The sequence below is a fragment of the Aulonocara stuartgranti genome (assembly GCF_965226115.1).
Source record: "Aulonocara stuartgranti genome assembly, chromosome: 8".
In the NCBI taxonomy this organism is placed as follows: domain Eukaryota; kingdom Metazoa; phylum Chordata; class Actinopteri; order Cichliformes; family Cichlidae; genus Aulonocara; species Aulonocara stuartgranti.
In genome coordinates, this window is record NC_138959.1 from 6,732,032 (window position 1) to 6,759,046 (window position 27,015).

The window sequence follows — 27,015 nt, forward strand, 5'->3', positions numbered from 1 at the left end:
TGATATGGACCACATATATGGTATGCACTGTGGAGCCTCACACACTCACCTTCTCAAGTTTTCCTGACACTGGGATCAGTTTAGGAGGAGGTCCTCCAATATTTCCATTTAATCCTTCTTTAATCTCGTCTACTTCACTTCCTGGGCTGCCAGGTGTCACATGACTGTCATTCCAGTCACCTATGTAGTCCTCATTCAGATATGTGTAGTTCCCGTTCCCAGTCTCCTTCTCCAGCCCTCTGCTGGACATCGTGGAGTTCTGTTTCTTGACTGGGGGAATGCTTTGCAGTAACAGATCCTGTTGGGGCGACTCGGAGTCCACGCGGGAAACTCCTGGTGTGGGCCGTCGAACTCTGGCTCCCAGCTCAACAATTGGGCGATGGTCCTGGTAGGGACCAGGGTGGGTGGTGATGAGGCTACCGACAGAACCCATAGGATCCAGAGTGGCCAGTGGCGCGTTGATGGGGGGGGAAGGGGCAGAAGGGTGTCGTCTGCGAGCTCCTCCACTCAGGCTTGGGGTGTGGGGCTCAGCAGATACAGGTAGAGGCTGAACCAGGGCCATGGTGGCAGCTCAGAGAGGTCACTCGTGCTGAAAAAGAACAAATGTGAATGTGTTAAATAGTGACAGACTGATAGCGTTCCTTTTTTCCCCTGTCATGGGGACGGTTTCAAAGAGGGACAGTCATAATAAATCTGTCCCAAACTTCAAAATAACTACATCAGCATACTTTATGTTCAAGAAATCCCTGTATGATTTCAAATAGAGAAGTATCGTTACTCTGTTCTCAGGATAAAATCATTCTAATAGGAGCTAGAAATGAGCGCAAGTCAAAGACCTCGCTCTCCCTCGCCAACTCCTCCATCTCTTCCAAGTAGCCAAGAGGTGTAATCTATCCACTCAGTCACCTCCCAGTGAGACCCGCCCAAGAAAAGCTCACTATGAGGTGTCCAGGAGGCCAAACCACTCAAACTGGCTCCTTTCAATGCACAGTATCATCTACTCTGTACCGCTCCCAAATGACCAAACTCCTCAGTCACCCGTCAGAGGAAGGACATTTCAGTTGCTTGTATCCACAATCTGTCTTTCAAGGTGACAGTAGATTTACCAGGACATCAACCTTCAAATTCATCTCACACTTCATAACAGATCTATACAGAGTCCACATGACTGGCAATGCTAGGCCACTTTATCTGTTGACATCTCACTCCAAAGTTCGTCCAAACGGAACAAGACTGAAGTACAAAACTGGAGAAAATATTTTTCCCCCCCACACTAAAACAACGATGAGTGCTAGGGCAAAAACAAACCAATGCCAAATAGGTTAATAAAATATGTAAATGAATCAAAATTAACAACTGTCATCCTGTGGAGCTCCAGTTATCCATTTGCTGCACCATGAAAACATTGTTTTGGCTTAAGAGTAAGTCTCAAGTCCTCTGAAAGCCCTTCATAGGTGATTCCTTATAGAAAAATCTGTTAAATCTTAAAACATTTCCATCAGATGCTTCATGCTTTAATTTTTTGCCATGCATAATTTAACCTTTATACTATGAATATTTAATGATTTACAATCACTCAACTACATAGGAGTGGATCTAAATTTTGCACTTCTTAATTCACATTATTTTTGCCCTCATTACTTAATAAAAACAGGAATTATCCACTTGAAATTTTCACAGCTGATAATCACATTTAACCTTTTAAAATCTGCAGCCAAATCAATTTTACACCGACTCCAAGTGTCACAATCTGAAGCTAAAATCAGACTTTTGTTCAGTGAGATTTTTATGTAACCAACAGCATATCTGCACCAGTTTCATGTCTATGACGTAGATGAATAGAGACATGTATATTTGATCATTCACTGAAGAAAACTTCAAAGAGTACTTTTCTGGGGGGTAAGTTTCCACCATGTAATATAGGTGGTTGGTATGGGCTCAAAATGTGGTCATAAATATTTTGTACTTGTAAAAAAGATTTGTATGTGTAAAAAAGATTTGTGTGTGCGTAAAAAAGATTTGTATGTGTAAAAAGAATTCGTGTGTGCGTAAAAAAGATTTGTATGTGTAAAAAAGATTTGTATGTGTAAAAAGAATTTGTGTGTGCGTAAAAAAGATTTGTGTGTGCGTAAAAAAGATTTGTGTGTGCGTAAAAAAGATTTGTGTGTGCGTAAAAAAGATTTGTGTGTGGACTTAGAAAAAAAAACCCCTGCAAGTTACAAGTACGGATTTTTGACCCTATTTTTCTACCCTTCATCTGATTGGTCAATGTCATGTCAATCACAAATGTAACAATCCAATCAGAGAACAGATGGGTTTGGCTGTCGAGGGGCGCTTTTTTTGAACTGCAGGTCTTTGAAGGGAATAAATGCCCTTTTACATGCCAACCCAGCGTTTTCCTTCATCACCACGAAGGAAAACAGTCTGTGGTTGTCCGAGTTTGGTGATTTTTATGTCACAGGTCTACGTGTTTAATACAGGGACTTCCACAGCCTTTTCAACAGCGCTGCGGACCGCGGGGTGGGGGCGGGCAGTGTTTTGGAAATGACAGTCTTCATTACAAAGCTTTCTTCGTTATGAATTAGCATACATGTTTTTATTGAACATTTGAAGAACTAGCAAAAAAAACAAACTCTTGTAGAGGACATAAAGTCAGAGATAGAAAAGACAAGGAGCAGGTGCATCTAGTACAGGTAGAGCAGCTGCAAAAACCCACAGAGCCCAGCAGCCAGCGTAACAAATTCTGGATCCTTTGCTTTTAGTTAGCAGTTAGCATTAGCAGCGTATCCTGCATCCGATGTGAAAGGACTTTTATGCTGCGCACTGTGACTCACAGTAATGGTCCTGGGTCAGCCCTGACTTTGTGTTAAACTAATCCTAAAGTAATAATGTTATTTCTAACCACTGATATACCACAACTTTTTCCTTTCAACAGCTACTGAAAGTTAGGGGACCTAGCTGCTATCGGATATTTATATAGCGATCCTCCAGCTTCAAACGGTATCACCCTTCAAGGACCTGCAGTTCAAAAAAGCGCCCCTCTGACAGCCTAACCCATCTGTTCTCTGATTGGATTGTTACATGTGTGATTGACATGACATTGACCAATCAGATGAAGGGTAGAAAAATAGGGTCAAAAATCCGTACTTGTAACTTGCAGGGTTTTTTTTTCTAAGTCCACACACAAATCTTTTTTACACATACAAATCTTTTTTATGCACACACAAATCTTTTTTACACATACAAATCTTTTTTACAAGTACAAAATATTTATGACCACATTTTGAGCCCATAGGTTGGTTAAAGCAAGCTGGAGCGCACTTACTTTCTTACCATAATTCCTTCTATATCAAAACAATTTTTAATATAGTGATTTTTTTCACACTCTCAACTGAAGCTCAAGGCTGTGAAATGGAGAAACGACACAAGTGTTCACATGTTATGGTTAAAGTTTCAGCATATCCTTTAAGAAGTTTCTCAAAAACCTTGTAGGCCCTTGCTCAAAGAGGGTCTCAGGATCAGGAGGCTGAGCAAGTAGATGAAAACTGCAACTGCATGTTCCCCTCTAAAGTCATTTCATCTTATTTGGTGTGAAGCACTGACTGACTCTTCAATTATAACTGTCATAGTAAGGGCAAGGTCTTATATTAAGCCTTATAAAATCAAGTCGAATCTTAAGTACTTAAAGACAAAAATCAGTCACTGTCTGAGTGCAAACTAGCAAAACATGATAATCATAGCATTTTTCTATCAAAGGCTTCGTTAATAGTGTTTTCAAATAGCTGTGTCAAAACCTGTTGCTATAATATTTACTGATCTTATTCAGCAACTAAAGAAATGAGCTGAACTGGCATGTTTTTCTTTAAGACCTAACAAGAAGTGATTGCAGCATTCAAATCTCCCCACAGGGTTTCTTTCAAGGAATTTTTCTCACAGTGCCTATGACACAGACAACACAGAGATGATATACAGTAGACTGAAGGATACAAATATCCCACAAGACCATGGTGGGCCACACACAGACAGCCAGGGACAGGCCATTCATTATATCCATCCAAGCAGCACAAACAGGGCTTGAGGCATGGGGCAGCACAAGGAAGGGGTCTCTCTTCATTTGAGATGTAAAATGCCTTGTAACATGCTGGCATTTTTCCCTGACAGCAACAAAGGCTACTGTCTCCACACATCTTATCAGCCTTAGGAACAACTGAAAAGTTCATAACTGTGGATAATACCACAAAAGGTAAAACACTGAGAAGAGGAGACAGGTTGAACTTGGCGTGGTACTTCTGCAGTGGGTGTTTAAAGCTACTAAGTAAAGGCAATAATACACAGAGAACAATTTTTAAAAAGCGTGACAGACTTACTTTTTCACTCCTTCAAACGTCTGGTGGTAAATGTTGACATTATAACAGCAGGCACAACAGACTATGATATCAACAGTTTATTCCCGGCGCTGCCCAGCAGTCGAGCGTGAAGAACAATGGACAACAGGACGCCTGATGATGAGATCATGGTGTACAAAAACCAACAACGGAGCCTCTTGTAGACTAAAAACATCATCACAGTGAGTCAGACTGTCAGGATATCCAACCTGTGGGTGTGTCGTCGCCTTAAGTTTCAGAGAAGTCATTTAAAGTATGACAGGAATTCAGTTTTCACTACGTCACTCACACGTTTTTGGTAATCAGCCGTTGCGGTCCAAGGGTGTTGTAATGATTTACCATTATGGGGTTTTCTGTGATATTGCTGTGACTCTTGTTATGATTTTATATTCTAACCTTCACAGTGTCCTTTGTTTCTGTGTGTGGTTTAGCGTGTGTGTGTGTTTCCTCCCTCCCTGTCTGTCTCCACCTGTGTTGTTTACATGCACCCATGTCTCTTTTCCCACCTGTTTTCTAATCCCTAGTAAGGCCTCAGGCCTTTCGACCACATGTAAACGGTGTTTTAAGTCACTCAAAACTTTTTTCTTCTTTTTTTTTTAAAGCTAACACCAAATAGGGAGATGTTCAGAAGTTGAATTGCATGTAGCTACGTGGAAAAGGAGGATACTTTTATCTCCGTTTCTGACATCACAAACATGGTTCTGTGTTATTGTTTGCGAGCTTATTAATAGCCAATGTTTCCACATCAGTTTTTTGCATTTTCGTGAGAAATATATATATTTCAAAATAAAAGTAGAAAACCCCAGTTTAAAAAATAAAAAAAACCCACCTGTGAGTCTGTAGCATATATCCTGTCTAGCTCTGTGCTGTTTTTGTTCCTTGATGTGCTCCCTTGTGCGTGTCATGTTTTCCTAGTTTAACTTCTGCTCTTCCTGATGGTTTCCAGAGAAGTCAAATAAAGGAGGAGCCCTGCATCTGGCTCCTCTCCATACCACACATCATGACACCTGCCATGTTTTAAAACAAAACAAAAAAAAAGTATTTTGCTTTTTTATAATTTGATCAAATTGATCTACTTGTATCTCAAATATTTTGATATTTTATAGCTGATTAATTATTATTACCCGCCCAGGCGGTGATCATGGAAATCAGCTAGTTCTAAATCTATTACAAGGCATTTTCTATTTTTTTTTCTTATAAGATGAACTCTCTAAGATCGTAACCATTTTTGTTCTTATTAAATTGTTCTTCCAGGTTAACAATATAGGGTTAGGGTTACCCCCATCAGAGGGTCAGTGTTTTTGTACTTGGTCTGGGCGAAAAATAGCAATAAATATTAAAAAAGCTAAAGAAAATTATAATAAAATAAAAAAAAAAACTTAAAACAGAATGCACAGTAGTACAGTAGTGGTTAGCACCGTCACTTCACAGCAAGAAGGGTTTCTGTGTGGCGTTAGCATGTTCTCTCTCTGCCTGTGTTGGTTCTCCCACAGTCCACAGACATGCATGTTAAGTTATCTGATGATTGTAAATTGGCTGAGTGTGAACAGTTGTCTGTCTCTCTGTGATAGCCCCGTGATAAGACTGGTGACCCGTCATGGGTGAAGCACTAGCCCATAGCAGCTGGGATAAGCTACTGTATCCGACCCCTTTTGGATAATTGGATGGCTGCATAAACTAACTATAACCCTCTCGACCAACCTTTTGACCTTTAACGTTGACACTTATTGTGAAGTAGGCTTGCAGAGTTTCTAGCCAAACAGCTGTGCCAAGTCATTTTCCAACCTACCAAGTTCACAGGTTTCTTAAGGCTTTTGCTGTGATTCAACTGTGATTACCACATGTTAATCAGCACCGTGGAAACCTGGCTGATCCCTTCTTAGGCTCATTATGAAGTGACTAGGACAAGCCTGGTGCTATTGTATGTTAGTATGTTCAGTAGACAGTGAAAATGCAAAGAAATGAGAGAGCATTTTAGTCCAATGTCTGTTAATATGTTTAGTGTGTCTTGGTACTCTCACATAGCAAACTTTTAGAGGTGGTACAGCTTTAACAAGAAAAGTATTGATTACATTACATCACTCTGCTGCTATTAGAAAGTCAAAAATCCATTAGCTTATGGGCAACTGGGATCTGTCCATTGATCATCTTTGGTTAGTCAGTTAATGGACTTTCAAATTGAAACTCCATTAAACAAAAAAAAAATTCAATCAGTGTCAGCATGAAGGAAAAGTAAATGAATAGCAGCCTGAGCAACATGTGGACTTAACGGTCCCCAGAGGCACAGCCAGGAGGATTAATCTCATGTGATTTCTCTATACACTGATAAAACGAATTCATCCATGACAATATTTATTACAAATAATCCCATGTGAATAGCATGGAATGAGAATGACTGAGTAACTGCTATTAGAAAAAGAAAGCCTCAAACCTAAAATTGCCTTTCTTAATACTGAGATTAAAGAAACCCCAGAAGATTATCTCCAGCAAACTCTACAGCTTATTTCAATGAGAAAATTCCTCCAGGCTGATTTAAAAAGCACCAGTTAGTGAACTCACCCGGCTGCATCACAAATTTAAAATCTTTTTTGCTGTGAAAACTTTAAAAGGGGACATATGATTATTTGAAGCTCCATATTGACTCGTTGCTTTACATGACTCACAATTCATAGCAATCTTTGTTCATCTTATACCTAGTATTTTCATAATAAATAAGTTGTATGAGAAAAATCGTTAACTTAAAAAGGCTGCCAGTGTTTTGTGGTTCAATAAATCTTTTTGTATAAGATAGTCATGAAGAATGTGCATTTAATACATTAATCTTTCAGGGCAGAGAAACACTTCTCTCTAGTGCTGCTTTAACATTTACCTTTATCATGCTCTGATCACAAGGTAGCAGCACTCTAAACCATACCCTACTTTATTTGTTTGTTTATGTTTCTGTAGATGGCATTATAATTTTTAAAAGTGAACATCATGTTGTATTAAATGAGACATTAAATTACTGATTGAAACCCTAAAAATCACAGATTAATCGAGAAACTTGATATTCTTCCTCAGATTTCTACACAGTCTAACAAATTTCTGCAGCTGAAGGAGTCGCCCCCTGATGGTCATGAGAAATAATGCCAGTTTTTTGCACAACATCTATTGTTTGTCCAACCTATACCCAAGGGAAAGCTTTACTTTATGTAAAAGTACCCAAGAATGTTAAACTGCCACAGATTGATGACGATGTGCTCATACTTGAGATCTCCCAACTGCAAACTGTTTATATACTAAACCTAAACCTTTTTTAATACTTCTTTTGCAATAAAAAGTTTGCATATTTATGCAACAACTAGGCAAGACATTCTAGTTCAGTCTCCTCCTTACGTTTGGTTTCCACAGGTCTTTATTCCTGATCACTGAGTCCATTTGTTGCCCTCAGTCTCCCCAGAATGAGCTCTAATCCCTCAAGATAACCAAAACTATGCAGGCGCTCTTCTAGGCGAGGCACATGGGGTCTCAAAGTGTTTTTAAAGCCCCCGTCATGTTCATGCAGTCCTAGTTTCCCTTTTGTTGTCACAGTGACTGGGGGCCTCAAACATTAGAAGGGGGAAGAGAAAAGAAAAGGGGAGGAGGGGGGTCATAGGGCTGACAGGAAGACCAGGACCCCTTCTTAGCATCTTAAAGCCTCCAGTCCTGCTATAGCTTTTACAATCTTCCACATGCTCCCACTTCCCTAATTGAAGATAAATGGACAATAACAGCTAATGGTAGTGGAAGGGTTTGTGACAACTATAAAGAGGGGCTGATGGACATAATATACTTAATATATTATGGTTTACAAATATTCTGTGGATGGGCAGAATTTGCCATTTTCCTTGTAGATTAAATGTGCCAAATACCTTTATATTACTACATGATATCTCATGTGATATCAGATGATATAGAGTACTGAGGCATTTTCTGACGTGTAAAAACAGCTGAATTGAAATAGCAAGCTAATATGATACATTAGCAAATTAAATGCATGCAACTCTTGTTTAGAAATCACTAATACAATGTTGTTGAGGCCCAGCACCCAGTCAAGCCATCCACTTAGGCCCATGTGCGCACACACATGCACACACAAAAACACTGCACGGAATGCAAGTAATATTAAAACCACCCCCAGTGTCCACTGTGTCAGCTGATTGTGAATGTGAGCAGACTGTTTTTGTCTGGGAAAGGCTTTGAAGGCTTTAATGCCCCTCTGTCAGCCAGTCACTCCTCCAGCAGCAGGAATGTGTGGCACTCCAGCTGAGGAGGAGACCAAACATGAGCAGTGGTCAGTGTGGGGTCGTGTCGAGTCTGCAGCCACCCATTTTCTGATGTCTCATCACTCAAAAGCCACAGGTTGCAAGACGAGATGTAGAGTAATATTTCTTCCGCATCAGACATTTTTCATTGCGGCAGGCAACAGTAGCAGTCTTAGGAAATCTGCTGTCACACAGAGGCATCAGGATTTTATCCTCTAGCTTTCAGTGCTGACAGTTTTATAGGGTTACTTGTATAGATGGAGCACCGGAGAAGCAGCATAGAGAGAATCTGCAATTGCAGCACTTTTTAAAATGTAATAATTCAGCATAAAGTTATGTGGATCAAAATATTACAAAATAAAAGTCAAAGCATTATAAAGTACACACTTTTCACTACAACAGAAATATCTGATCAACTTATTTTAGGAACATTGACCATATACTCTTAATTGTAAAAGATACCCCTTACCAAGAGATGATAATGACATAATCTGGGACCCACCTTAAAATAATCCTTTGGTCTTTATTCATTCAGAGGAAGTAGGGACCCTCAGCAGGAGAGTTACTTAAAGGCACTTAATTTTAGATGTTGGTTTTAGAAATGTGTTTTAGCAAAAACTATAAAGTTAAGTTAACTAACAACATAAAACCAGATTTTCAAACAGTAATGTTGCGGGGGATATTTGTACTAACTGAGCATCGTTCTGATGACAGAATGACACGCCTTGTCATCAAGCTCAAATCATCTTAAAGTGGTTTCTTGAACATGGCAATAAGTTCACTGAACTCAGATGACCTCCACAGTCAACAGATTTCATTCCAATAGAGCACCTTTGGGATATGATGGAACAGAAGAGTCGCAACTGGGTTATGTAGCTTACAAGTCTGCAGCAACTGTGCAATGTTAGCATGTCAATATGGTCAAGAATCTCTGAGGAATGTTTCCAGCACCTTGCTGACTCTGTGCCATTAAGAATTAAGGCCGTTCTGAAGCAAAAGGCGATCCAAACTACTACCAGTAAGGTGTACCTAGTAAAGTGTCTGGTGAGTGTATACCTCGTTTGAAAGAGGTCACTTTCTCATCACACCTTGTCAAATGACTGCAAATGTCAAGAAAATATTATACTGGCTAAATAAAAAGCAATAGTGAACACTTCTGAGTAAATCATAGTGGCTCAAATTTCAACTGAAATTACTGATCTCGACCTTCCTCGTCTTCCTCCTCTCCCTCTGAGATTGCTTCCATCCACAGCTGGCATCAACCTTCAAACTCATCCTAGCTGGCTGTACAGCACTCTCACCGGGATATTTTTGGTTAAATTACACCATTAGTAACAAGTGTGAACAATTTTGAGCTGTTGTGTTTAATAAATGACACCTGTGCAGTAGCTGTGTTTACCTTCTGCTGCCAGTGGTTGGCATAAAGCTTTACAAGTGAATTACTGTGCAAAATTGTTCTTTAGTGAGTGAAAATGTGTTTAGAGTTTCGCAAGAAGGTTAAATTGGCTCTGCAAAGTCTGTCAGGGGTGACTGATTCAATAAACTGGCTTAGGGCTGAGAATTTGGTTCAGTGAATGGGAATTCACGTTATTCTAAAAAAAAAATGCACCAAGTTTTTAGAATAAAGGTGTTAAAGGTGCAAACAAAAGAGGGTAGTTTCTAATCTGTGGCAAGTTTAACTCTGTGGAGTCACACATGCAGCTGCTGAAGGGGGAAAGGTGCAAATACAATAGGGAGCTTTAGGTGCCGTGACCTTTCTCCGAGGGAAACAGGAACTTCCAATCAGCAAGTTTTTGTTATCGGTAGGGAAGGGCCAGTGCTAGCTGATTTGTAGAGACTACACTTTCAAAATAAATGTGTGGGGGGGGGGGGACTCTCCATCAGTAAAACACAGCAATGGCATCAGAAGGATGAAAAAATAAAAATATGTACGCTAAAATGATTTCCCAAATATACTTGGGTGGCCGTTAAAATACCTGGGCTGTCCTCCCAAGTAAAGTCTATGTTCAGGGAAAGACTGGATCATAACCATCCCTTTGGAAAATGCTCCCAATCTACTTCAGTTTCTTTCAGGCATTAAAACCAGCATTTGCAAAATGCTAAACATCTTTGCTCCTTCCGTTTTGTAGATTTTTTGTTATTATAATTTCTAACGAGAAAAAAAGAAAATAATACCAGAAATATGAAGACTTAAAAGCCATAAAGAGCAGTTCAATATTGTCTACTACGGAGACAACATAGAACTTAGAAGTGTGTAGAGTTCACTCCATACTGGACACAAAACAGGTGCTCTGCTTTCAAAGAGTGCAGTCAGTAAGCCTGCTTTGGTGCTTTACAACCCACTCCTTGAGTGGAGCCTCAGTGTGAACATGCAAACAGAGTAAAAGTTTGTAAGTGGAGGTTGCAGGCGCCTATAAAAGCTGGCCAATCAGCTTTTATAGACTGGACGGCCCATGTGATCTGCATTAAGTTTAATTTATAACTTAATATATAATGTATATACAGACCATTAGAGCTACAAAAATGAGAAAATCTTCATGACTACACTTGTGGAATTTATTTACATAAATGTATTTCGAGTGTATTAACATTTTGTTTTATAGACATATATTTGGCTACTGTATACCGATTAGCACAAGGATAACAACTCTCTTAAACAAAATATTAATATGCTGTAATTATATCCAACACACCCATGTGCTTGTGCTAGTCAGTACACCACAGTATACAGATTAGCACAAAGTTTGCATTGTTGAAATGCGTAGTAAGAGTTTAACCAGGTACTATAAATCATGGAGTAGCTGACACTGAGCAGCAACCTTGGAGCTGAGAAGTGAAGCCAATCTGTAAATGCAAAAAAACTGCAGTTCTTCCAATGACCATGTTAAAACCTCCAACTTTAAAAATATGTTTATAGCCCGGTAATGACATCTATGGCTAGTTTCCCACTTCAGAACAACTGTACAAATGGGTAAGGGGCCACTTTGATTTACAGGTGTAGCCATTTGCTTGACTTCACCTCAGTCCATTCCACTGAACTGGATCTCAGCAGTGTCCGTGCTGTTGGCGCCTTTTGCATAATTTTTAGTTAAATTATCTGACTGATATTATGCCTTGCTATGCGTTACAAACCATCCAAGACATTTGGGCTTTACTTCAAGTGAGTGAAATTCTAGTTTTCTGTTTAATCAGTTTGTTACTTAGCACCAATAAGCATCCCTACAGTTTATGAACACAGCTTGCTAACCAAGCATGGCAGTGTTAGCTGTTGGTTTGAAACGCCACAATCTCATCCAAATATGCTCACTTCTGGCTCTAAAAGCCCATCCAAAAACATAGCATTAGTCAAAACACACTGACAGTGAGGCCTTAAATTCTAGAAGCAAATGAGTTATGGTATGGCTATGTCTATCTTTTACATACAGTCTGTGCTTATGACCCTCCAATGTCAACTTTTTGCCACAAAAGACAGACTAGAGTTTTGCTACTACATTAAATAGCTTCTAAATGCTTTGTCCCTTATATTCATGCAAAAAGGAGATTTATTAAGAGACAGGACATTATTAAAACCCCATCATTTTAACAACTTTGAACCTGCCCTTAAAACGAAAAAGTTCTCAGACTTTCACACATCTTCATTTCTGTGGCGAAATAAGAAGCAGAGATGACAAAAATCAATAAAGAGAGATCAATACATTCACAAAGAAATGCTGAGGATTCAGTCTACAGGATCAGACTATATGCTGCACATAAAATGTGAAGGAAAGTCTGCAGTCTGCTCTGAAAAACTCCACTCAGGCAGGCTGCTCCAATCACAGCGGCATATTTTATTACACGTACAGCAGTAAACTGTAGATAAATTTCAGCAGCATTCTCTGGCATGCGTGGCAACCTTTCGTCTGACTGCATCTGAGATTGGCAATTAGAGACGCAAACAGTATAAAAGCCTTTTTATAGAGGCCGTTTATAAAGAGACAGTATATGCAGTTTATTAGCCATGCCCTTTAAAACTGCAACGTCACACAAACCTGCTTTGAGACAAACTGAAAGAGCCTACTCTAAGTCCTCCTTTGTTAGCGCCACACCATAAACACACATCCACAACCACAGAGGTGAGTCTAAAAATATTCCAACACCAGGTGAAGTGTTGGAACTGGCAAAAAGTTGTATTATCCCAGCCCTCATCCGAGACTCAGAGGTGTTAGGAGCAACAGCTCTGACTCAAAGAAGAACATGGGCAGAAAGAAGTAAAGAAGAGAGAGCTTCAATTTTCCCCAGGGAGGGTCCACATGAGGGAACAAACAAATGAGTCTGGAGATCCCCTCCTCCACTCTCCATCAAACTTCTGAATCCAACTCTCCCTTTCTGTCACACCCCCCAATCTCCTTATTCTTTCCCCTCATACTGGAAACTGGAACACAGAGAGAAAACTGTGACAAAGCTATTTTGGTTTGTAGACAACCTACCTTTCCACAGGCAGACACCTCAGTGCCCCAACAAACACCCCGGTTATCATGCCAAAAGGTAATGTTCCCAAGCAAAGCTGCAACTTTTTAGACAACTCAAATAAATAAAACCGATATTAGATTCCCCAAGAAGAATAACTGAATAAAAAAAGGGAATAAAAAGCCTTTAGAAACTGTAATTAACAGCTGAAAGGTGCTATGAATATGTACCACATATAATTGTGATAAATATTAGACCACAAAACACCTTCTGAATCATTCAGTAAGCAAACCCCAAACCATTTATCATTAAACAACACAAATCCATTAAAACATTAAGGGCTGGCCTTCAAAAAAATATAAAACCATAATTTAGCCCTTTTTCTCTTTTCTGCAGTGACTAATCATCGTTTAGATGCTGAAAGACTGTCTATAAAAATGTCAGGCTTTATAACAAAAAGACAGAAAAATCACAAATAGAGTGCAGTTCAAATGCTAAACATATGATTTACACCTGACGAAGAGAAAAACAACAAGTCATTACATTTGAGGCAGGAAAATACAACAATAAAGACCAACAAGCCATTACAGTGGTATTTTGTACCGTGTGGTTTTCCTGTAAGTCGGGACTTAACGCCACCCTTCTAGAACCTTTTTGACATAAATATTACCTTTTTGAAGTGCATGCATACTGCATTATAAGTAGTTCCACTATACAGAAGTGGTGACCAGTATATTTAAAATATTTGACTAAACAGGCATTTTTCAGGATTTATGATCCATTTGCAAAGCAATTTTGCTATGAAGTAAGAGGGATTCTGGATTTAAAACATAGAAATGCACTTTCCAATGACCATGATGCTCTAAAAGCTACTTTCAGATGCTCACTTATTCCCAAAGGGTCTCCACACCAAGTAGTTCTGCATGTTTGATTTGGCGTTTTTTGGGGGGTTTTGTCCTTTCTGACATAGCCCCAAAAGGCATTTGTGTCCTCCTGGGATCAAACAGGGGATCTTTCACCTGTTAGGCAAATGTGTAAACAGAGGCCCTTACGCTTAAACTTTACTATACAGTAACCTCTACTTGCCACCCTTGCACCACTGAGCAGCTACAGAAGAGTAATCAGTGAAAGGTCACGGCAGTTCTTTCCACCTTTTTTTTTTGCCTACAGCTACTGTTAACTATACGGTCTATGAAATCTTACAGTTATTAAAAACAATACTGATGTTTAACAATTTCTGCTTATTTAGACTGATTGGGAGTCTAAACCTAAAGATATTTAATTCTTATTTTAAGGAGATTATAAAAATTGAGATGGCATACTGAATAGGAAAACAGTAAGTGCATGCTGATAAGCTAAGAGATTCATCAACTAATTGTTTACATTTCTTTACACAAATGTAAAAATTCTTCTCTTTTTACCTTAATGTACAATAATCCTCTGTAACTTTCAGTCACAGTGGGACTCCCACTGTGAATGTCAAACACCGCCCATCACTTTCAATGGCCAGGTAATTAAAAGGTAACTTCCTGTTTCTCCAACGGTTTTTTCCTGCGAGTCTCTTACCCCAGTTTGTTCCTTGCATAGCTGCTCTGATGTCTGACCAGCTCCTTCTGATCATCCAGCCTCCTGCCCCTTCGTGTCTCACTCCGTTCCTGTTTCTGACCAACCCTCCTGAGGGGGAAAAAACTTCTCTAAAACCCCCCTTCCCCAAAAAAGAAACCGCTCATTCTCAAGGCAAATGCCACCAATGTGAATGAGAGCACAGTCCCCTCCCCTTTCCCTGCTTTTCACTCTCTTTCATGCATCCCACCTCCTCCTCCTCTCAGCACTACCCAGCCCCTCTCTGACATATGCACACCTCCTCTCTCCGTGCTCCACTCCTCTGCCATTTCCTTTGACTAAAGAAACTATACTCTGCAAGGTCCTCTACTGCCATTGTCAGGCAGTTAAAAGAAGAGGATGCAAGGGAAGGGGGAAAAAGCTGTCAGTTAAAGATCATTCTGATCTGTCCACACATTTTAAACAAAGTAAAAAATAAAAAATAAAGTGGTGCTGCATGCATCTCACTCTGTAAAGGTGCAGAACCCCCTGCAACCCTGAAGTGGATAAATGAATGGATGGCATTATTAGCTGTCCAAATTGAGTCTTTAAAGGAGATGTGTAAACACTAAGATTTAGAGTGAAATTGTAGTTTTATGGAACTACAGATAAAGGAGCCTGTTTAATTAACTCCCAGAAAGGATTAAAACAGGTAATTATGATACGAATGATTAATTAGAAGAAGCTGCCACTGAAAGATTAGAACTGGTTTACCTTAAAGGAAAAACACCCAAGTGAGGATTTTGATATTTTAAGAAGCAATTCTGGATGTATGACATGCAGGCACATTTAAAAACAACATGGTAATGCTTATCTCTGCTCTAAAAAGTCTCATGAAAACAAATGCCAGTGAAAAATACAAACGAGAGCACAGTATATAAGAGCTGTAGTGCTACAACTAAAGCAGTATCCTGCACAATCACCTCTCAATATAATTGTTAAGGTACTCCACACACAATGATTTTGGGGGAGTGAGCAGTAAGCGGCTACAGGTAGGAATACATGGTGCTAAGCTAGCAGAACAACAATAAGGGTTTCATATAATATATGGATATATTTTATACCTGCATTATATTTTAGCATTTCAATGTCTTGGGGGTTGTACATAAAGTGATAACATCTGTTTGCAAACAGCTGCATATTTGCTCCAAGCATCTGTGAAAGGGACTGTTGAAATTTTTACAGAAGTGATGAAGAGCTGTTTACATTTCAACTGGTTTAACTGGTGCAGGAATCTAGTGTACATGCTTTGATGATAAAGAAAGAAAGAAAGAAAGAAAGTACAACGACTCTTGAGCACTTTTGTCTGGTTCAGGGTTCATTTTTAAAAGTGCTTTACAAGTGTTTTCAAAAGATTGAGGTTCTATTTATTCAGTGGGCAAGGGGGCTGCCGTGTCGTGTGCACACAAGTATTTATAGTGAAAGCATTGGTGCCTCCATTCACAGCACACACCCACACGCTTTGTGACAAAAACATTCTTCAGTCTTGGACTGCAGCTAGCGATTGTAGTCGTTTTTCTGCTCTATGGCCTCTGAAAGTTCAGCATCGTGGCACATGAATCAGTTCTCCTCCTGTTGGTTCTGGTTAACACGGCCCTTCAGATTACAGCATATTTTCAGAGCAGGAGGAGGAACAAACATTGAGTACATCTGACAGCAAGATGGTATTTCACTGGATTATTATTCACCTTTAATGAACCCAGAAACCAGGAGATTAAGAATCTCTTGTCTGGATTAGTGCTACCAGAACTCAAAAACCCCTCCTTTTAAAAAAAATATTTGATTATATAATCTCATTTAGAATATACACTGTCAGCCCTTGTCCAGACAGACAGCATTAACTTTGCATCTTTTTCCAGTGGTGGGAGAAACCAAAGCTCCTGGAGAAAACCCACACAAGCACCGGGAGAAAATGCAAACTGTCTAGATTCAAACCAGGACTCTCCTGCTTTAAGACAATATTGCTAACTAATTAAGCCACCATGCTGTCTAAATGAAATAAAAGAAACTACACATGGCCACAATGGCAACCAGGCCACAAAACTATCCACTAGACAAAGTGTTTAGAGCGAGCTTGGCAGCAGGAACTGAACTTTCAAATTAATCAAATCAGTCTTATTTATATAGCACCAATTCACAACAATAGTCACCTCAAGGTGTTTTCTATTGAGAGAACCCCAGCAATCATAAAATTCTATATGAGCAAGCACTTGGCAATGGTGGGAAGAGAGAACTCCCTTTTAAGAGGAAGAAACCAGGTTCAGGTAGGTGCGGGTATCTAGTGCAACCAACTCTGGGGTGAGAGGACAGAAGAGACCATGAATAACAAATGAGACAAAACATTAACTATAGGAGAGAATAGATAAAAGTTACAGACAAGCATATAAATGCATCAGGAATTAAAAGAGGGAAGTAGACAGGTGGTGATGAATGCCAAGTGTATCATAGGAAATTCCTCAGCAGGCTGAGCCTATTCCAGCAAAACCAAAAAGAACTTGGGGGTCACCTCATCTAGCCCCAACTACAAAAGTCTGAAGCCCAATTTTAAAAGCAGAGATGATGTTGACAATGTACACCCTCTCCATCTTCTCTGTTTCATATATGGTTCTAGACCTTAAATACAACCCAAACATCTGCAAGCCCTCTATTGATATATTCAATCAATTATACAATTCCCTCATTCCCTTCACTGCAGAAATTAAGAAAATACTAAAACAAATCACCAAATATAGTTATAGTCTGTATAAATAGAGGTATGGTTTATACAGTTTCCACCAACATTTGAGACAAATATTTGTTTCTTAAGTTGCTAAATGCTGCCCTGTTAATCTCGCATGTCTGCTTTTCGTGTTGTGTGGGTATAGGTTGAGTAATAATTTTATTTTATTAAAGTTTCATGCATGCTGGCTTACTCTTACACCAGCATTACTAACTGAACTTCAATTTAGGATTATCAGACAGTAATCGCAGTTTAATCGAGGATATGACATGCTGAAGTTTATTCCAACATGGCTTTGGCAGCATTCAGCGTTTGCCTTGACCTGTAAGCCACCATCTGGTCAATAAACATGAAAAAAAGGAAAAAGGAAACAGGAGATGGTGTAGTCAGTGTAGCTCAGTTGCTCCCACATAAAGAGAGGGCTAAAGTAGGGTACGAGAAGTAGGCTATGCCCTGCCACCACCGCCTTACACACATACAAACACAGATTTGTCCCTCTTCGTTTTCAACTCTCTCTTTCCCTGCTCATAGAACTGGGTCACAGTAGTAGGCACAAGGTTTGTCCTTCAGGCAACAAGACATGATGCTGGGGATGGAGTTCAAGGTCATTCTTGATCAAGTCTCAATGGGAGGTCTTGAGAATACTAAATGGGCCACAAGTGAGGTCTCATCAGCCTGCAGCCAAAGCAACAGAAACTGCTCTCTGTTGGAGGCTACCATTTGAGAGCAAACACCATTAATCAGCCGCCTGGAGGCCACAACTGCTGGACTAAAGACGCAGGCTGCAAATCACCGCTGTGAATGCCACCATTAACACTACCACTTTACTGGCATGGGATGGCCAACATGACTCAGCCCCTATTTGAGGGAACTGATTTACAGGCTGAAGCAGCAGTAAAGTAAAATTCTGTAACTTCTCTATCTGCAGGACAGCAGAGTTAAAACCATGAGGAATATTAGAGGGAAATTCCAGTAAAATAAATAATTCCAGTGTGGCTTTGCAGAAATATTGGGTACATCTGTCTGTGGTCTCCAGTTTTTCTTCCTCAGTCATATAAAGTTTATTATCCTACAGTGATACTTAAAATGTTTAGGAGTGCCAGGAGTAACATAATTTCTAGTGAACACTGAAAACGGCTCCCGAGAGCCCACAGTTCTACTTTATCTACATCTATAGCGGATGCCCATCAGGTGGTCATCCACAATAAGCTGTGTTGCCATCTCTCTGCGGTCCGTCATCCTGCTTCCTTCTATAGTTTCATAACAACGGCTCCCGTCTGGGAACAGAAACCAACAGAAAGCTAGGCCATCCATCAGTGTCCGTGCTGCCTCAGCATGGGGACACACTCCCATTGGACGCTGCAGCTAAAACTGGCCTTGACCAGCCAGCCCTTTGGACCACTTACCTCCAAAATAATCCACCATGGCACAAAGCAATTCATGCACACCTCCCAAATAAAACCGCTGAGAAAATTTCAGCAGTAGGGTGCTTCATCAGTATGAAGAGAGAAGTGAGAGAAAGGGTCGTTTGTAGATTAAAATAAGTAGTCCTACTGAGCAAGTCCAGTCATACATAAATCCACACAAATGGGCTGTTTTGAGCTGGCAGGGACCCGACTTAACCACACTCTGATTTACTGTATAATGTGGCAAAGAGATTAGGGTTATGCCTCCCGCTCTGGAATTACAGCAATACCCTATCCATGATTAAGATCTGTTGCAAGCTCCCACGCAGCAAGAATGTGTTAACGTCCACGCCAGCACTATGCACGCTGCAACATGTGGGCCACGCTGAAGCCAAGTCACAACGTCAAAGTGTCAAACAGGAAATGACCATTAGAGAAAACCTAATGCGGGTATGAGGAAATGGCCTCAACATATGCAGAGGTTTTAGCAGTACTGCATGCAAGAAACTCCTCTTACCTGTCACTGACACCCCGTCTTCAGCTTCTGGAGGCCTTAGAAAATCATGTACGAGTCCGTTGAGCATCTCAGGAACTCGTCATTCTTCTTGTCGCCTCTCTGTTCTCCCAGACTGAGGGGATAAAACACACACAAAAGCACAATGTTGAATCAGCAGAAGAGAAGCAGCGAGACTACTACTGCTGTGGGGAGGCTGGAAAACGTGAAAAGTGACAAGTGTGTTTATAGAAGTCGGCAAGAAAGAGGAAAATCTGAGTCACAATGGCAAAAAGACTTCACGTGGAAGAAGCCTGAGAGTGAGGGGATTTTTCCTTGTTAACAAGAGCGAAGGCTGAACACAAAAACTTGCACCTCGTTTAAAGCAAAAACAAAAAAAAAAACAACTACACCCTGGGACAAGTTTTAAAATGCTCGTGCTGATTCTTTTCCATGTTAGGGAATCGTGTGGGGTTTGCGGGTTTTCACAGGAAATCACTTTCTAAGGTTGAGCAAGGTTTAGAAATTATACCTAAAAATTCTGAATTGACTTCTACCTCAACACCTAAAAAGACAAAAACCCACTGCCACCATCTGGAAAGAAGTACAGAGTCCATCTGCAGCTCATTAAACTGATGTATTGCTAGTACAGCAATAATTTAGTTTGTAATGGAAGAGGACAAGAAAAGACCGTGAGAAGTGCCAGAGGTGAGTAGACAAGACAGCCCTCATTTCACACTAAATATTCAAGCCTGCTGCTACAGTGAGATCACCCTAATTGTGGCACAATCATGTTTTCAGTAAATATTGTGCTGGGAATTAAATACTGACAGTAGCAAAGAAAGAACTGCACCAAAATCTAATGCCATACACCAGAGGCTTCATCTATCAAACTACAAGGTACTGCCGATGAAAATTAGCCCGTATGGATAAATACTATCCATTCAACTGATGGGACAAAGTGTTCATGTTAATTAATGTGCATTTTCCCTTTTTAAAATAAAAAGGAAAACACATTACTTTTCAATTTTTTGCTCTTTCCAGGTCAAATTTTCAAGTTGTGATGCATCACTTCTTAATTTTATAAATATCTACAGAACCCAAGTATCACACAATTTATTTTACATTTAATTAACTATAATTACAGTTATAAAGGTTTTTCTCACTGCGAAATGGGCCTTTTTGGAGGGTGTGACAATGCACATAATAGCAATTGGTCTCCACACAAAACAAAAGTACATCTATGATGTATTATTATAGAGAAATGCCTGCATTCTTCTTTTATGTCTATCTGATAAATGCAAAAGTTTACTAACCACCAATTTTAAAAGAAAAAAATATTTTTTAATACAACACTACATATGCAAGAAAAGCTCTGAGTGAAACTACACATTCCCACATTATTACATAAGAAACAATGCAGGCCTTGGGACTATTAAACAAAGAAAAGCACATCAATGTGTATCAGTACTTGAAACATAAGATATTTCTAAAATGACAAAACAAGGGATGCACAACTTGTAAATGTACAATATTTTGCCATGTACCGGTCGGCTATAATTTTCTTCTGCAGTTAGTGGCAAAAGCTTCTGGCTTATATCAGTGTAACTTAGAATTTGTCTTTTTCTGTAGTTCATTTTACTTGAAGTAATATTTCTCGAAACTTGACTGTGCCGCAAGTAATTAGGATTATTTCACTGTACTGTAGTAGCAGGGCTCAATATTTAGTACAAAATGAGTGCTGTCTTGTCTCCTTACCTCTAAATTATTGCTTTATTAGTAATACGTCAGTTTAATGAGCTGCAGATGGACTCTACTTCTTTCCAGATGGTGGCAGTGGTCTGTTGTCATTTTAGGTGTGGAGGTAGAAGTCCAGAAACCCAGAGCAACCTTTTCCACCCCCACTTTGAGACTAATAATAATTTCCATAGAATCAGAGATATGTCCATTCATATGTTCTTTCACCCGTCTATCCAGAATGGATGGATAGATGATCATCAATCTCAATCCTTTAGCTGTTTGAGTTTAAAATTTAACTAAATGTAACTACAAAGACTAAACTGAAACAAGAAAGTCTACTCCACAGTTCGAACTACCAAAAAAAATGTAACCCTATATTAACTGAAATTAGGGTTTATATTTGTTATTAAAACACTCACACACAAAGATGTCTGTAAACCCTTTATATGTTCTGCAAGTCTAAAAATAGACTGGTGGTCTCAGCTGAGAAACCGTGAGAGAGGAGCAGTAGCTAACTGGTTCATGTGAATCTCCTTTCATCAGCAGGATGATAAGATTTGTGGTGTTTGCTAAAACTAATGTTACCAAACTGCCTGCAGGGTTACTGCAACTGTAAGGGCTTTATTTAATACTAGCCAAGCCATCAGCTCTTCCATCTGTGCCTAACACACTGTATTAGTAAGTTACAGACAGATGGAAGTGCTGAGGAGACTGTGGCTTCCCACATGTAATGTAGCTCAATCCAGATGGCTTAAATGCAGCTTCTTAAATGCTGTACAGCGATAGGGCCAAGCCATTTAGAATAATTGAAGGCCAGCAAAGAAATGCCTTAACGCTTGTTTGTTTTAAAGGCTGACAAATGACCTACAGAACATAAGCAGGTGTTTACTTAACAGAGCAAACAGTGCAAAGAAGGACGCAGGACTTGGATCCTTGCACTGAATAAAAAGAAAGCAGAGGGCAGTATTTTGATAACCACTTATTATGTCACACAAAATGCAGTCTGATCTAGACCCCAATTTTCCTAAAAGGAAAACTAGACAACCCTCCAAAAATCCATAAAAGCTGCAGCAGGGCTGGCACCATTGACATGCCTATGAATGACATCAAACACCACAATGGTGTAGTTCTTGTCCTGCTCTGCAGCCTCAGTGAGCTCAGTAACAGAACCAGTTCTCCACCTGCTGCAGGTTCTGGTTAAAAGTGTCATCTGCTCTCAAGGGATTGGTGCAGAACAAGGAATCCTCTCACCAGCAGTTTACTGGTGTAGGAACATGAGATGGCAAGGATTGAGGTTAGTCTGATTTTGAAAGTTCTGTCGCTGAAAACAGGTGAGGGCATTGTTCTATCATTGATCCCATCCTTGTTTTGTCCTTATTATCCTTGATTGAGGAAAACGAAACTCAAAAATATGGCTAAAAGGCGCAAAAAGTAAATTGTAATAGTAGGAAACAAAACAAAAATGTGTTTATAAATCTCAGCTATCAGTAGGGCGCCCTACTTCATCTCCACCAAAAGGGTAGCTTTTGTTATTTGGGGGAAAGAAATGACTGAAACAAATTTTTCCAACATAATTGATTAATTTTAGTTTGAAGATGGTAAGGTAAAGAAAAGAAACATTTTTTTGTTCAACAGGGATCGTTGGAAAGTAGATTTACACACCAAGAAAAAATAATTTAGTTATTACCATATACCTGCATTTGAAGCAGAAGTTATTCAGAGCACATTTAAAGTATTTCAGCAAAAAAAAGAAAAAAAAAAAAAAAAGCTCACACTAGTAACAAAGAGATTGCAGATGATAGATTAGGGTTTAACCTGTAGGCCAGAGTGCCAACAACCATCCACATAAAGAAAGAAAAATCACAACTCTGGGAGTCAGAGCAGGTCATCTACTCTCCATCTCAAATTAGAGTTTCACTATACCCTGGAAAAAAGTTAAAATCCCAAAAGAAATTGCAAAATGTAGTTTAGATATTTTGATATTTGTTTATCTTATATATAATATAAATAAACTGTGACAATCATTATTTTTTTTAATCATTAAAATTTATCAATTTAAAGTGAACTGTAGCCAATCACAACTGTCATAGAGTAAAAACAAGGCTATTATGTAGACAGCCTGTCTTTCCAGAGACAAACACTCACACATACAATTTTAGACACCAATATACCCAACAAGCCCTAAAAAACAAAAACAAACAAACAAACAAACATACGTTTCGAAGGAAGCTGCAAATCAAGGGCTGAAAATCTAAGCCAGTGCTGAAGTATCAAAAGCTGCAGTTCCTCTAGTGACCACTTGAGGCTTCAAAAAACAAGTCAATCCTGAGTCACTGAAGTGGACCTCCGAGCCATGCTCTTGCTACTGGTGCCTTTTGGAGAGTTTTTAATTAAATCATCTTACAAATAATATGTCCTGCTATGTGGTGAAACCCAGCCAAAAAGTTTGTGCTTCAATTGCATTGACTAAATGAAATCCTAGTATTTTATTAGCCTACACTGAGGATTAATTAGCAGGTATCTGTCTGTACATCAAGTTAATTTTAAATAATCAATGCAGACAACCAGAGTTGACAGTTAGGGATTAATATCCTGATTACATGCATAAAGATGCAGGATTACTATGAACATATGTGCATGTCTGGCAATAACAGGATTCAGTAAGTTCACAGCTACACTGTGCAGCAGTCAGGATTAAATGGGATGAGGTGCAGGAAATAAATTTAGCCACCTATTGGGAAGGACAGTGTAATAGAGTATAAGTAATGAAGATAAATGAGGTTCTGCATTTCCCAGGCTTTCAGGCATGCGCACACAAAAGCATGTGAACACACACATGCAAACACAAAAAACACAGGGCCCAGTGGACACCCTATTAAGAAATAGGGTGGCGTCCCACTTCTTCCTTGTCCAAACACTGCCATCCCATAGCACTTAGAATAATAAACCTAATGCTCAGCCATGTACCAAAGGTTGCAGGCGGGTTAACAAACTCGGTTAGAGGCAGTTGGACTTTTACACACTCAACAAAAGGCCATTCAAAAAACAGGGAAGTGGTGTAGCATAAAGGAGCACCATGCAAACAGTCATATTGACAGTATCCTGTAATAATAAACTTGAAAGCATGTAATTGATTTTCACTTGACCTCTGTTGTAAATTGTAAATGTGTGGTTATCTAACAGTATAAATGTAGGGGGGAAACATCGAATGGAGACTGGAAACATTGTGTTCAGAATTCTGAAATCATACAGATGTTTGTTTAAAGTGGATAAAATAGGCAGTGAGGGGGAAGTGAATCCAAGGAGGAAAAATGGCATGTCTGCCTTGTTTGGACAGTAAGAAGGTGGATCAGCAGAATCTCAGAGTTTTTCTCAGACATCCTCATTTAGGATCCTCACCCAGGCCAAACCTCAGACATACTCGTGCATTTTAAAAACCTCCTGGGAGAAAAATCCAGCTACTTCTTCCACGCAATGAGTAGTGGAGACTGAGAATGAGGTTACAATGAAATGAGGATGTGCATCATATTTTATTGCCTTCTTTAAGTGAAAATTAAGACTGCAGGGACAAGTAGTTGCTTTTCATTGCTGTGCATCTGTTTAAATACAGTTGAAAGCAATTTTATGTCATTAAGTCTTTCAGAATTAGCGAAAACATATACTTTGTGTTTATATCAGGGTCACAGACAGCTGCCTCTCCATTAAATGCCTTTCAAAATAAAAACACTCAGCCATTTATGTTGGAATGAAAAAAATGCAAATAAATGTTTAAGTGTAAAACATTACATCTGTTCCATTATTATGATCAGATCGTTTTAATGCAAAACAAAAGCTACAATAACTACACAATGGCTTTATTTTCAATACCAATAAGATGTGCCGACTCTTTTCTACAATGGTTTAGAGATTCTTGTACAAAATGTCAACAAAAGTAAGAAAACCAAAGAATAATCAGTTGCAAAGTTTTTTGCATCTGTAGATACATAAGCATAGCTGCACAGCACTGTGGAAAAAACCCCAAAATATGTTGTCTTATTTAACTGTGGGTTGTGTAAAAGGGGGTTGAAAGGAAAAGGAATAACTGGGAAAAGTTTTTTGTTAGGCGAGGATAGTCTGGCAGTGCGATGACAGGATGAGAGCGTATTCAAACAGTGTGCACATGTTCTTCACTTCAGATCCACTTCCCTTCTGTCTGAATAAGCTATTATGCAACACTGTGACGCAGGTCCTGCTTGACCGTGCATCCCACCTCCCACGTAGCTTCTGATCTGCACCCTCATTCATTCCCATCACCTCTCAGTCACTCAGACATCTACCGCACAGCCCCCCCCCATTCAAAAACCTTCACCTCTTTTGACTCTTTCATAGGCATATGATTTCTCTTTGAGATATATTTTTATAAGTCATAAGCATGTCTGTTTTAAAAAGAGTACATTTATGTGTCGTCCATCTCGTGGCCTCCAAGCTGGAGAATAATCAGGCCAGAAATCACACAGAGAGCAAGGAGAAATGTATTTAAAAATATCCAAACAACCAACCTCAGGGAGGGGGTCGTCCCACTTACATAAGTCAGTTACACACAGTACCTCTTACTGTGAGGAAACTAAATGAAGATGTAAAAAGGAAAAGGTGGAGGCTTCAAGAGAGCCAAGATAAATGTCTGCAACAATTCTGCCATTCAGGACTCACTTGAGACTGACAGAAACAACAAAAGACAAAGGATGAAATATTACACTGAGTTATGAGTTTCTCTTCAAACTCAAGAGAAACAGTCAAGTTTTATGTTTGATTATTTATAAAAGCCTGATTTGCGTGACCTTGAGTGAGGGCGGATGAAGCAAATGACAACAAAACTGAGGGAGAACTTAAGTCTGAAGATTAAGAAAGCAAAAGTGGGCTGCTGGCCAATATTTTTAGGTAAAGAATATTTCCAGTTTATGTAACTTGCTTCTCATTTCCAGAGATTTGTAATAGCTGAAGATTAAAGACATAAACAGGGCAAACTCCAACAAACAAAATAATTTTAAAAAGGTTATTCAATCAAATCTATCAGTATAGATATATAGTTGACACAGAATCCCACCACTGAGTTCTAGGTCTGCTGTGACGTCTCCTTCTAGCTGGGTGTACCCAATTCTTCCCAGTCACATGGAAAAGCATGAAAGAGCCAAGATAAAACAACCTACTCGCTCATGTTGAAGGACACTAATTGTCCTGTTTTTTCCTGACAGTCAGCATGACTTTGAAACTGATGTGTTTCAATAGGAAGTAAAGTCACATGGGGATAAAAGAGTTTTCACAAGGCTTTGCAGTCTTCTGTAAATCTACACACCATGACTCAATAGTTTGTAACAATAACTTAAAGTACTCATTTTTTTGTCTCCCATATGGTTATGAAGGAATTCTGGCCCAATGTTATTACGTTACTACAGTTCATTGAGGTTTGGAGGCATTTATTTCTACACAGCTCTTTTAAGGTCCCACCCACAGTATTTCAGTTGGGTTCAAGTCTGGATTTTGATTGCATTTTCTACAACTGTATTCAGTTGTAGATTTACTGCTGTGCTGAGGATCATGCTGCCCCTGACTGTAGAATACTTTGGTGTACAGAGGAGTTCATGGTTGAGCCAATGACTGCAAGGTTCCCAGGGTCCTATGGCTACAAAACAAGTCCAAATCATCACCCCTCAGGCACAGTGTTCAACAGATGTTATGAGGTGTTTGTGCTAATATACCTCGTTTTGGTTTTCTCCGATTGCAGCTCCACTTTGGTCTCATCTGACTAAAGAAAGTTGTTCCAGAAGCCTTTTGGTTTGGCCAGATGCAGCTTTGCAGACCTAAGCTTTGCTGGTCTGTCCATTTTAGAAAGAACAGGCTTTGTCCTGGCAACCCTTACAAAAAAAGCAATATTTTTAAGTCTTTTTGTAAGTGTAACTTTGTG

At 39.4% G+C, this 27,015-nt stretch overlaps 1 protein-coding gene across 3 annotated transcripts in view; it reads right to left on the reverse strand.

The window, feature by feature from the left end:
* Positions 1 to 27,015, reverse strand: part of LOC309713513 (leucine zipper putative tumor suppressor 2 homolog) — a 42,768-nt gene that overhangs the window by 3,563 nt on the left and 12,190 nt on the right. Inside the window, exons 2-3 of one of the 3 annotated variants that reach the window (XM_082545184.1) lie at positions 19,359 to 19,470; positions 50 to 589 (exon numbers count right to left, since the gene is read on the reverse strand). In XM_082545184.1, the coding sequence (XP_082401310.1) occupies positions 50 to 562 (513 nt within the window). In that variant the 5' untranslated portion in view covers positions 563 to 589; positions 19,359 to 19,470. Of the gene's footprint in view, positions 1 to 49; positions 590 to 4,367; positions 4,478 to 14,680; positions 14,794 to 19,358; positions 19,471 to 27,015 lie in introns of those variants that run through there. The other 2 variants (XM_082545185.1, XM_082545186.1) reach the window with 2 other exon arrangements.